This window comes from Monopterus albus, unplaced genomic scaffold (genome assembly GCF_001952655.1).
Source record: "Monopterus albus unplaced genomic scaffold, M_albus_1.0 scaffold195.1, whole genome shotgun sequence".
Lineage (NCBI taxonomy): Eukaryota > Metazoa > Chordata > Actinopteri > Synbranchiformes > Synbranchidae > Monopterus > Monopterus albus.
Window position 1 is genome coordinate 198,282 of NW_018128075.1, and position 13,002 is coordinate 211,283.

Sequence of the window (13,002 nt, forward strand, 5' to 3'; positions counted from 1 at the left end):
GCTGGTGTTAGGGGAGAACACGGTACAATGAACCACTTTTTAAATAGCACAAAATGAATGTTTCAAACAACAGTAGCTATGTATACCCAAGGTTGTCAAACATCCACAAAAATTCTAATTAATTTAGTGTATGGCTGCCTAGATGTAAAGAGTGGCTCAGGTTACCCTGTTCTCTCCTACTCTAGTTTTCTTATTGCCAACAAACCTCATGAAAAGACTAACAGCTAACAGCGGCAGCACATTTATCTGTCTGTTATTGCTTTCTGCCTGTTGTCTCTAAGCCTCTTGGTTCCTTTCGAAGATGTAAATCTTTAAAACAGGACAAAAATACAAGCAGAAAGAAACAGTGAATTTGTTAGAGACTCATTTCAGCAGCGTAGAGATGCACACACATGTTGTGTCTAGTGAATATGTCAAAATAAACCACAGCGCCTGTTCATGGTGATGCAGGAACATGTCACCCAGTGAAACAGTGTGGCTCACTGATGAGTTTACAGACAATCTGTGACACACAGGATTTGGTTACAAAGGCAGTGCTTGTGAGTGGGAGACATTCATTGCTGTCTTCATGGGATTTGTTGGCAAACATTACGTGTATATAAAGAGAGATGGGGAGGTGAGAGGATATTAGCAGCCTCATTTGTCAAGTAATTAATTTGTTCTTTTCACTGATGGAAAGAACATTTAAATCTGTACTGAGTGCATCTGAGGTGCTTTGAGCTTTTCCACTGTGTGCAACAGTCAATGTTTCCACAGAGGCAGGTTAACCTGTTCCTTGACCCCAGACCCCCGGAGGGTCCCAGGTGCACTGTGTGTCAGTTCGTTGTACATGATTAGATTCATGCTAATTTATTTAGAAATATCACCCACTAATGAACAATCTAATTAGGTCATCTTGTGGCCCTGTCTTGGTGCACTGAGGCAAAATTGAGTTGCACATTGTGCATACTACTTGCCAGAATTTGTGGTAAATCACAGTCTGAAACTAATATTCACACAGAAAACATGGGGTAATGTAGTGTTTCCCAGCCCAGGAGTGTCACACTCTGGGTCTGTGTGCGCTATAGCTGAGGAACCTCAAAGTGAGAGGGTGCATAGACAAAGCAGAGCCCCCTATCCAGTCATGTTCAAAGAGAAATATAATACTTTTCACACAGTTATTTTTAATAGATAGTGTGAGTTACTGCTGACTTTTTACAGGTAATACTTTAGACGATAGCAGTTACGCTGATACTACTTCCATACATCTCACGGCAGATGAAAGAAATGACTCATTTTAGTTTTGACAGGTGGGCAGCTTTCACAACCTTCAAACTCAACACTGACATCACCACAGTCATAAGGTGATATGCACAACAAGTAGTACCCAGTCACATGAAACTGGATTGTGTTACTGTAATGTACATGAAACAGGATTCAGCTTTCAAAATGTGATGCATTCTACAGACTTGAAGTTCAGAAATATTACAAAGACGTCTCAAACATCACCCTTTAATAAGCTGACTACATCTCAAACATATAAAAAAACATCACCCTTTAATAAGCTGACTAACTGTAGAGTACATCTAGATGTAATGGATAATAAATGAAAAGGAGATTTGTTTTATTCTCCAGTAAAATGTTAAAATGAGCAAGAGAAAGAGATTTTATATCAAACAAAGACATGCTTGAAATTAATTATTTGGAAACTAGAATAATTTAACTGCATTAGTCTTCAGACTGTTGATCATCATCATAACTACTGGACGTCGCCTTTAACCACTTTAAAATACTTTTAGCTATTAGAACATATTGAGAACATTTCAGTTCTCACTCTTAAAGCTGGTCATTGTTTTCTGGTTTTGAATGTCAAACCTCCTAAGCCACGTGAATAATTTTATCAGACCCTTCAATGGGATTTTCAGGATGACGTAGATGCAGGGCTCCTTCTTGGTGCTTTTTTTAAATCATAGTTTGCATGAAAGAATTTATTCAACATGCCTTCCTCAATCCTTCCTGCAGACTAGATAAAAGCAAGAGTCTGTGAATGAAATGAAACGAAACAGTGCTCCATTTGTTCCAGCACAGTCGGTGTTACGAACCCGGAGGCGGCCGACTCATCGCAGGTGAGATGACCCTTAAAAAACCCACCAGGCAGCTTCTCTTTCCATTTCTGAAATGAAAACATGTTGAAATTAAACACCCCCACACTGAGCATCCTCAGACTGCCTCCCTCCTCCTCCTCCTCCGCGTCTACGTCTGGCACTACGTCACTGATGAGTGCTGTGGAACACACACACACACACACACACACACACCTACATGCTCGCACGTTTTGCTGTGTCCTACACTTCCCCCTCCCTGTGTGGTCACGTTTTATTGACATCCCTCCTTCCTTCTTTTTTTCTTCCTTGCTTTGATCCCTTACTGCTCTTCCCGCAGCCCCTCTCCTTCGTGTTCCTCTCTCTGTCTATATGACCATTCATCTGTCTGTCTGTCTCCCCCCCCCACACACACACAAGCACACAGTGGGTGGCATTTGAGAGACACCTACTATAGAGGCTAAAACCTCCAGAATTATGTCCTAATCAGCTGTTTTTATTATTATTATTTTGAGGGGGTACAATAAGAGGGCTGCAAACACGTGATTATTATGACGCGCGAAACTCAGATGGAGGGCAGGAAGTGAAAAACACAATGAAGAGATGGAGTAAAGTCTTTATTGTGCTAGTTTAAATTATAACAGGAGAAAAGATATTAACCTAACCTTGTCCTAGCCCTGACCACTGATGGGGGTGCTAAGGGAAACATTGTTTAAAGTTGTGAAGACTGGCAAAAATGTCCTCACAACGATGGTACGACACTATAATTCACACACAAAACCACAAAAAGAGTCATGAACACACACACACACACCACGTGCCTGTATGTATAAGAAAGCTCTGCCCTGCTGCAGCTGAATCTTAAAATAGATTTCTCCTACACATTCTGTCGCCAGCCCGCATTGATGCATCACTTCCTGTCTCTGCCAGCTCTGCTGCTGTTGCCAGACACACACACACACATGCATACATACAGGGACACATGCAGGCATCTTTACTCATTCACATTCATAGTCAGTCAGTCCTGTGCTGCAATGAAACATTCAGTCAGTCCCACAATCAGCGCTGTGAGAAAGCATGAGCTCATGTGTTCACAGCCTCTTGACTTGTGATCGTCAAATGATGTTAAACACACACACACACACACACACACACACGCACACACACACACAGATGTTACTTCCTTCCCATTTCCAGAGAAACACTTGAGCTGCTTTTTAACCCAACAGTGCATGACTTCCTGTTCACTTCAGTTTGATCATCATGGTTAAAGCAAATGTAAATTCATTGTCTCTCAGATTATTTTAGTCCTTTGATCAATTAACAAAAATAAGTGACATGATAATTACTGTATGTTAAAACCAGTTAATCTGTAAAGGTCATTACTTAGGGACTGTATGAAAATTATCAGTGAGCAGGTGGGGTAAGAACAAGGGCTATGTATCTTTTTGTTTTTTGGTGATGGAGGGTAGTATGGATAGATGGAAGTGAAGATAATAGGCTGGTCTTTTAGTTTTTACTCAGATTACTCAAATTAATATTTTCACTTTAAATAAGCATCAATCACAAATGCTGACTATAATGAGCCCCATGGTTTCACTCTGATTATCTTAAACTGTTCATACTTTGCCTCTTTTATGCCTCCACATCCCAGTAATCCTCATATAGTCCTTTAATATATAAACATTTTAGTCAGAATCAATGTATCTATTAATATTAATATGGCACAAATGTATTATTTAATCCAGTTTAATAGCACAACCAGTGTAATGATCATTTGCAGTATAAATCCTCTAATAAATATGTATTTAAACCACAAAACACTCATCATAATGAAGGCATGCACCATGATGTTAATGATGAATGTCTGTATCTGGCTCTGCACATCTGCACATGACTCCAACAATCTGATTCGTCACATCTTGTATCTGCCTCCATTACAGGCAGGAGCACGCCAATCGATACAGGCATGCATCCTGTGTGAAGACATTTCCTGTGCATTTTTTTTTTTTTTTTTTTGTCAGTTTGCTCATTACAAAAAGATGTGCGCACGACTGTCTGGCCTCTGCACTTTGCATCTTAACCAGGCTGCTCCATACAATATGGGGCAGTGACAGTGCAGCAGTGGTCCAAGGAGTCCATCACTGAAAACATCACTGCAATCTTCTTACCAGCCTTGATAACTGTATCATTTTAAAACAGAGTGCACATTTTAGTAGAAAGCAGTATATTATTTTTACCCCACTAGATTTCAAAGAAAAAAAAAGCTGGTGATATTTTATATTTTTATTCTTATCCCAAAAAAATCCCATGAAATTGTCTATGTACAGAGTAGGTCTCTGTGCCAGAGAGCTCCACTGTGGTCCAGAAATGGTTAAAAACACATTAATGAGCCACACATTGTTGCACTGGGTGACTCATTCCTGTATTACTATGAACACACACTGTAGCGTATTTTGACTTAGTCCCACAAACACCATCCTGCTGCCATTAATAGTCACTAGAGTAACAAATGTGGATTAATCCACCACTGAAAATAGTCCCTGACAAATGCACTGTTTGCTCTTGTTTCAGTGTTAGGTTGCTAAAACTTCAGCACCCAGCAGCCCGGATGACTCAACGTTAGCTTTGTATCTTCATTAGGAACTTGTGGACTTTGGCTAAGTGCCACGGACAGGGTAGTGAAGCCCGTACGAACTGAGAGGCAGACTAACACTTTGTTGGCTTTGAGATTTTCCTGAGGTTTGTTGACAGTAACAATACAATAACAATGCAGTAAATTAACACCAGCTTTATTCTTTAAATCCTGGAGCAGCTGTAGCTTAAAAATACTGTTTACAGGTTCATGTTTGTTAAAAAGCCCATCATAATTCCCTGGAGCAAAATTTAGATTTGTCCAATACATTGGTTTATCACTTGCAAAACTGATGCCATTCCATCAGCCTCAACTGTTTTGTGTCTGGCACCAAATAGCTAATGTTAGCATGATAACACGCTAAACTAAGGTAGTCATTATAGTAACCATATACTGTATCTGGTAAACATTTGCCTGTTAGCGCTATGCCTACAGACTCACACGGCTGCTAGCATGGCTCAGAAGTCCAACTCTATTCTTGTTGCTTGGTAAATGACAAATATTCATTGAACAAAATTGTCCATTAAAGTTAACCAGCTAATCATTTTGGCACTACTCCTAATATTTGAGCATTTTTACAGTGTTGCAACCTTAAATGATAAGAATACTTCCTCTGTCACTGCTGCTAATTATTTTTCACAGTTTAGGGCGAGACCACTGAAACAGTATTCTGACATACAGTAGTAGAATTTACACATCAGTAACAATCTAGTGCAGCCAGTCAATTCACACACCAACTGATGAGGAGCAGACAGTTACATAGAACAGAGAATCAATGATGGGGTCATTGAGATTGTGCACAATCTGCCTACCTTCTGCAGCAACTGATTTTTGTTTTTCACTAAAGAATACATTAGAGTAGCTGCAAAGCATTCGCACTGCCAGAGAAGGAAGATTAGTATTGCTGGTTCCATTAAGTCACCTTCGAGCACAGTACTAATAACACAATGTCCGTGGCCTTCAAATTCACTGCAGTATGTAGGAAGTAGTGATTTGTGTCACAGTGAGTCTCTTTCAAAAATATGTCTATAATACTGTTTGATTTAAGCAACATGCTGTTCAAGGACATATGCTGGAACATGAAGTGGACCACCGCTGTTGTACCCGTCTGTATAACTCGCAGCTTTTAGACAGACTGCCAGTGGTGGAAGAAGTACTCAGATCCTTTATATAAGTAAAAGTGGCAATACATGTGTAAAAATATTCTGTTAAAATATTACTTAAGTAAAAGTATCAAAGTATTAGCATCAACACATACTTCAAGTACCAAGACTAAAAGTACTCATTATGCAAAATGGCACATTTCACATTCCTGTGTATTACATTATTGTATTATAATTACTGATTCTTTATAGTGTACATCACATTTAATGTTGCAGCTGGTAAAGGGGACGCTAGTTTCAACTAGCTTATATGCTTTTAATTTGAATTATCGCTGGGTAGCTTGTGAGTTTCCCACCAGGGATTAATAGAGTCTTATGATTAGACTGTATTTTTGTATTGATTAGGTTCTGAAAGTGACTAGTAACTAAAGTTATAAAAAAAAGTGATAGAGTACTCAAGTAAAGTAGATAATTCACATACTTAAGTCCAGTACTTAAGTAAATGTACTTAGTTACTCCCCACCACTGCAGACAGCCATAGAAGCTCTTCTGAGCCGTTAGGTTAAGTAATGTGACACATTCAAGGCTCACAGAAGTCAATTCTTACAAAATGAGTGGTAGGTCAATACATTTTAAAGCCACAGAATGACCTAAGCATGAGAAAGCTGATAATCAGTGCCAGTGACACTGTGACTCAATCAAAGAGAGCGTTCAGCCATTCAGATCTCACTCTAGACACTCTGCTCAAATTTCCCACAGTGGAAAACGTGGCTGAGTCATCTGACATGTTGACAAAACAAAATTCAAAAGTTATTATATTATGTTTTATGGGGCAGAGACCACACCCCAGTTTACTGTGCCATCTTAAAGCCACTGTCAATCATTTTCTCTCAGTTCTTTCATCAGCATCGAGACATCCTAGTAATCCCTTTACCTAATAATATTTACATTTATTAAACTAATTAGCATACTCATTGTCTTGGTTCGTCAGCTAATTGTGATGCCTTTTAGATATTGAAGCTCTCCTTTTACAAAACGGTAAGCACTATCACATCCAGAAATTCTCTCTGGCTGAGTAACAACTTAAAAATAAAAGCATAAACCACACCATATGAAATGACTCAGATTGGTTGAGAGTTTGAGAAAATGATGCACAAAGCAGATCTGAGTTGATAAAACTCTGATCTGGAGCTGTATACATCCATATGCTGTGAGGGTATTAACTGCTATGTGAAAACAACATTAGTGAAGGTACATGAAGGTACAAGTGCTGATAAAAATGTGAAGCATTTTATATCAGTGGCTCCAAACCATATACTTCTTCAAACCTCTAGAAATCCTTGAAATGAAACAAGAGATAATCACTCTTCAGATGAACTTCTTACAACTCTTGTCATGAAGGACCACAAGTAAGATGAACTTCTTGCAACTCTTGTCATGAAGGACCACAAGTAGACACCAGTTCCTTTCAACGTTATAATGATTATGATTATGGTTTTTATTTTCTTTTTCAATGTTACAATGATTATGATTATGGTTTTTATTTTCATGTGCCACCATTACAGGTCACTAACTGTGTCTCCTCTCTCCTGTAGTGTGTCCTCTCTCTCTCCCTGTACCTTTCTGCAGGTAGCCCTGGCTACGTTTCTGATGAGCAGTCACTGGCCACATCAACCTGCCCAGTGTTTGATTGTTTGTTTTTGTGTCTTATTGCTTTTCTTTTCTTTTCTCTCTCCTCTGTCCACTCTCCCCAACCGGTCGAGGCAGAAGGCCCTATTATCACAGAGGTTGAGATGCTATGAAGCACCTGTTTAGAAGTTCTTCACAATAAAAGAGAGAGACAACAGATGTAAAATATAAACAGAAGAGTTTCAGAATCGAAATGAGTTCAAATGAACAGAGACAGGTCTAAATCATTCAGACCTCAGGTTCAGTGCCAGTGACGGTGGTTTATTCAAACAACTTACCATGTTTTTCCCAGTGTTGTCAACCTGTATCACAGTCTCATCAGCAAATACAGTTTGCTCGGTGGTCATGCAGATGGTTTTTGTTACGCACAGTAGTTGTGATTTCACGCATTGCTCCAATAGGACTTCTTCCCACGTTGAACCATAACTGAGCCTTGAGTTGGCTTTGTTTTATCAAACTATCATTTCCAGTGAATATAAGGATGATTAAGATGATAGTAATGACTGTGACCAGAGCAGCAACAGCATCATCACTGCTGTCATTCCTGTCAGACAACTTAACCTCATCATTTTCATTCACGTTCTTATTTCTTGTTTCATTCGTCTCTGTGCTGTCATTATAGTTTTCTGCATACCTCATCATCATTCAGTGTGGGCAAGAGGGAGAGGGTTGTGACAGCAGTGACTGTTACCCCACCCACCTGGCTCTGAAGACAGCCTCATCTCTATACTCTCTGTGTTGATACGTTGACACTGTTGCTTGACTTCCAGGAAAAAGGTTTATCTTCACTGGTGACCTTATATGTACTGAGAATGAAAGTAAAGGTCTAGCTGTTATCAAATTAAACTCCTTTTCTCTTCATATTAGATCATCCACTCATGTCCCACTGCCTGGTCTTGTGAGAAGGACGTATATCACATTAAAGGGTAGTTGTGTTTTTTGCCAGTGTGAAAGCAACCTGACTGACTGATCACTTGTTTCTTGCCTTGGCAGGCTTTGTTGTAGCAATGTCGCTAGTTAGTTTGGTTAGTACATGTTTTTTTTTAAACTGACAGAAATAATGATTAACAATTACAAATTTAAGACTCTTCTCTCCGGGTTTTCCAACTTCCTCCCACAGTCCAAAGACAAAGCAGCTTAGGTTGACTGGTGACTCTAAACTGTTGTATGGATGTGTGTGGTTGTCTCTCTGAGTGTCAGCCCTGTGAAAGACTAGCAGCCTGTCCAGTGTGGACCCCACCTCTCACCCATTGTCAGCTGGGATTGGATCCAGTATAGATAAGGAAGGGGTGAATGGAATATAAGACTCAAGGTGTAATAAACCTGAAATAATCTATAAAGAATTAATGATAGTGATACTGCTTCATGAGACATTTAAATCATCATCATTCTTCAGTTCTTTATTATTCTGTCAATGTTTTCTTCTTCTGACTCAGATGGTGGTTAAAATGTGGGAAAGATGAAGTGAGGAAGAGGATGATGACATATCTAAACTATAAACACAGAAGTGAGGAAGAGGATGATGATGATGACATATCTAAACTATAAACACAGTATGACTGTGATGAAAACCTGAGCAACCAGATCACCAACATTATAGAATTTCAAGGTGTAGTTAGCTTCCAGTCAGCTGACAGGAAGCGGATGATGAAGATGCCCTCTGTGAACTCTACCTGCTGCTCTCTGCATTATTCAACAAAGGGGTTTGGCCTCAACTGTTGTATAATACTTTTAATACCTCCCAACCCCCACTCTGAAACTGTGTCAGGTTGTGTTGGAAATCAAGGACATGATTCAGAATCCTGTCATAATCCACAGGAAATGGTATGAACCTGGAGCCAGTGGCTTTGGGTGTGTGGGCCTATTTGTTTAAATGTTTGTGAGTCTTACTGTGAGAATGAGATTAGTGGCAGGCAGCCAGACTGGCACTGGGTTGTACCAACTCCCTCCTGCTTATAAAGAACCAACCTTATAAACTGCCGGCGAACACCGAGCATAAAGCCCATTCATTTGGAAATAAGATGAGTCTGTTTGTGTGTGTTATACAGCGACAAAGAACACCTCAACTTTAAAAAAACTTCAGAACAAAGAGAGCAATACAATTTACTACTTTTATTACAAATATTTACACCATAAATTCACTCATACAAGTAAAAAAAAGCAGCTTAGAATGTGAGGTAATATTAATTTTCACAGCTCAGACAAGAACAAGACATGCCAGTGTCTTAAAACTGTAAGTTTAGATTAATGGGCTTCCAACACCGTGTGGACAGCCCGGGTTTTTTTTTTTCTTTGTCTTCTTTTTCAGAGCACCATGTGAACACAGTATGTAGGACAATCCCCAAGCAGTACTATTGATTTATCAATGTCCATGGCAGCAGCTGAATGTGTGTGGCAGTGTGTCTGCCTTAACTGTCCTTCCTCGTTCAGTGTTAGCCTGATATCCCCGGTGTAAAGGCAGGGAATTCCCTGAAGTCCAAGTGTGTGTTGCTCTGTGGTTAACCGTTTAGCACTTCTTCCTTGATTGACTCATATCACTCTCTGCTGATTCACACATACACACACTCTGAGTCAGCAGCAGTCACTTGTTTGGACTCATTTAGGTGAATCGCTGAGAAACGACAGCAAAACATCACTCTGCTGATTCACACATACACACACTTTGAGTCAGCAGCAGTCACTTGTTTGGACTCATTTAGGTGAATCGCTGAGAAACGACAGCAAAATAGCCAGTTCCTCTTTCGTTTCTTCCCCAAACTTTCCGGTCTGTAGCTCCCCTCTGTTCTCTGGTATTTCTCCTTCTCTGCTTGCTGAGGGGCTTTGCCGGCCCGGCAGGCACTCTCGGCTCAACCGGAGAGGTAATCCCTCTGTCCCGGGACCGCTGATGTGGGTCAGCTCCTTAGTGCGTCAAATCGCCCTTGGAGTTTAACGAGGAGTTCAGAATCACTCCACTCCAAAAGTCCCATTGGAGGCTATTTTCTCCCTCCATCTGTTCAGAAGGCAGGAATAACCCGATTTAGAGACAAAGCGGCCAGAGACTCCCCTGCGCGACAGCTGCTTAGCGGGGCCGCATACCTGTCCTCCCCGGACTCCAGCCTCGCCCTCTTGATAGGAAGGAAGTCAGGCGCCACCGACGCCTTGCCCCGGCGTTTCCTGGACTGCCTCGCCGGGCTCAAGTTCTCTTTGTCCTCGGTTATTTCATTATCACACCCTTCCTCGTCACTGTCCGACTCCTCTGGGAACGGCTTAGGAGTGGTATATGTCCCGGGCAGACCTCATGACCAAGGAGAGCAGGAGGCTCCGGTGGAGTCTTAGCCCCCCTCTCTGGCTCCTGGAGGCGTACAGCTTACTTATCGACACGGCCAGTATCCGTCTGGCTTCGGCGTTCACTTCCATTGCTGCTGTGACACTCATTGTTTTTATGCGTAATTGCGCACAGTTGTTTTAGCACTTTCACCAAAGGTTCCCCAAACGGACGACTTTGATCTGTCCAGAGACTTTAGCTTCGACTTTCTAATCTGACTCTGTTCGAGGACTTCAGCTGTTCACCAGTTGTTGTACTCACAGAAATGAGAGCGAGAGTAGCTGGGTGGCGTTTTATTTCCTCTTTGACGTAACGCGGACCTCATCCCTCAGACACGAACAGGCGGTGCTCACACCTGCTGTAGCAGCAGCGCGCGCGCGCACACACAGACGTTTGTATTTCTATGTTTGTGAGGACACTCTCATAATGTATTGCCTAGCCCATTACCTAACCTTACCCAATACCCCAGCCCATAACCCTAACCTCCTGTAGGAGGTGAACGCATGTCAGAACGTGAAGACCAGAGAACGAGTCCCCACTTTCCCCCAAAACGCCCTCATTTCCTAGGTCTACAACTCGCACACCATCTGGTCTCCCTTCCCTGTTTCTCATAGCTGCTCTTTCGTTATTTACATTTCTGCTTTTACTGCATGTCATTTCTCTCCCATTAGATACAAGTAAGTTTGAAAGGCTTCGATTCTAACATGTTACAATATTTATTTATCAATTCCTCTCCCTCGTGTTTAGTCTCCTTTTATTAATTTTCTCAGGAACATGAAAAAAGATGTTTTCTCAGATCATTTTAACAGAAATTCTTTCACATTCACGAGGTGCTGTGGATGTCTTCATTTATTAATACATCGTACACTTAAATCGAGATTAAGCACCAGGTTTATTCCAGGAGAGCGTTTTTCACAGAAAAGCAACAAGTACTACAATTACACAGCTGTTTTGACAGGTGGTCTATATGAAGAAAAACTAAAACAATCAAAGATAATATCGCTAGATTCTATAGATTAATGTCAAACATTAATCTTCCAGCGTTTTCTATTTTATCTTGAGATAATAAATTTATGTTTCTCTATTAAATTATTTAGAAGGTGTCTTTAATACTACAAAATATGAATAACAGGCTACCATAAAGCATGGTTTCTATATATATATTGTATAATAATGTATTTTGGGACAGGTTATTTTATAAAGCCAAGATTAACATGAGATATTAAGTCGAATGGACCTTTATAACATGAAGGGGAAGTTGGTTTGGAGGAAGTGTTTTAACAGACAGGCTGTGAAGGAGCTCTAAGAGAGAGAGCAGGGCGACGTTATGTCAGTGTTTATACTCTGGTAAAAACCCAGCTGATAGTTCGAAGAATTTACGTGGGAGAAACAAACATGTTTCCTGGTTCACGGGAGTTTCTTTTCTTTCTCACATGCACTCACTCACACGCACCACGTCACTCACTCGCGCTCTCTCAACTCCCATATACGGTGCATCCGGTAGTAGAGCCCCATGGGGACGCGCACTGTGGAAAAACCATGACGCGAACGCGCAAGCGCATCTCTCCTTCCTTCCCTCTCCCCTCCCCGTACACGTGCACAGCGGTGATGGCGTCATCTCTCCGCCATATATGGGGTTGTCACCGGTGTAAATAAAGTTACTAAGCAGCAGGACGACTGATGTCAAACGGCAGGCAGCTGTCAATCCCGAGATGATGATGCTTTTATGTACCGTTGGAAACATCAGTTTAGACTGACAGCATAAGAAAGTGGCGCATTTTGAGACGTCCTGCTTTATCTTTTAGCAGCGTTATGCATTCTAAGCTCAGGGCAGTGGGAACCTCACATTAAAGAAATAAATAATGATCACATTTATAATGCAAGTATGAAATGATGTTAATAATTAGTTTAGGTTTTGTACAAACTTTCATTTTTGCACAGTGACCTGTGCAATAAATTGTAAATATGGCCAGTTATTATACTGGAAATTTGGTATGAGAAAGTCTGGGAGTGATCACATCTGTTTGTTTTTTTTTTGTTTTTTTTATTTATAGAGGTGACAAAGGGACGCACAGCAGTGGGGCGGTTAGAACTGTCGCCTCCCAGTAAGAAGGTTCGGGGTTCGAGCCCGGGCCGACCTGGGGCCTTTCTGTGTGGAGTCTGCATGTTCTCCCTGTGCCTATGTGGGTA

General features: G+C 40.9%; 1 protein-coding gene across 1 annotated transcript; it reads right to left on the bottom strand.

Moving 5' to 3' along the window:
- Positions 1-10,159: 10,159 nt before the first annotated feature.
- Positions 10,160-11,112, bottom strand: ier2b (immediate early response 2b). Its single transcript, XM_020617866.1, is given in 2 exon segments — positions 10,160-10,762; positions 10,764-11,112. Coding segments are annotated over 2 exon segments (402 nt in total). The 5' UTR covers positions 10,905-11,112; the 3' UTR covers positions 10,160-10,501.
- Positions 11,113-13,002: the final 1,890 nt, after the last annotated feature.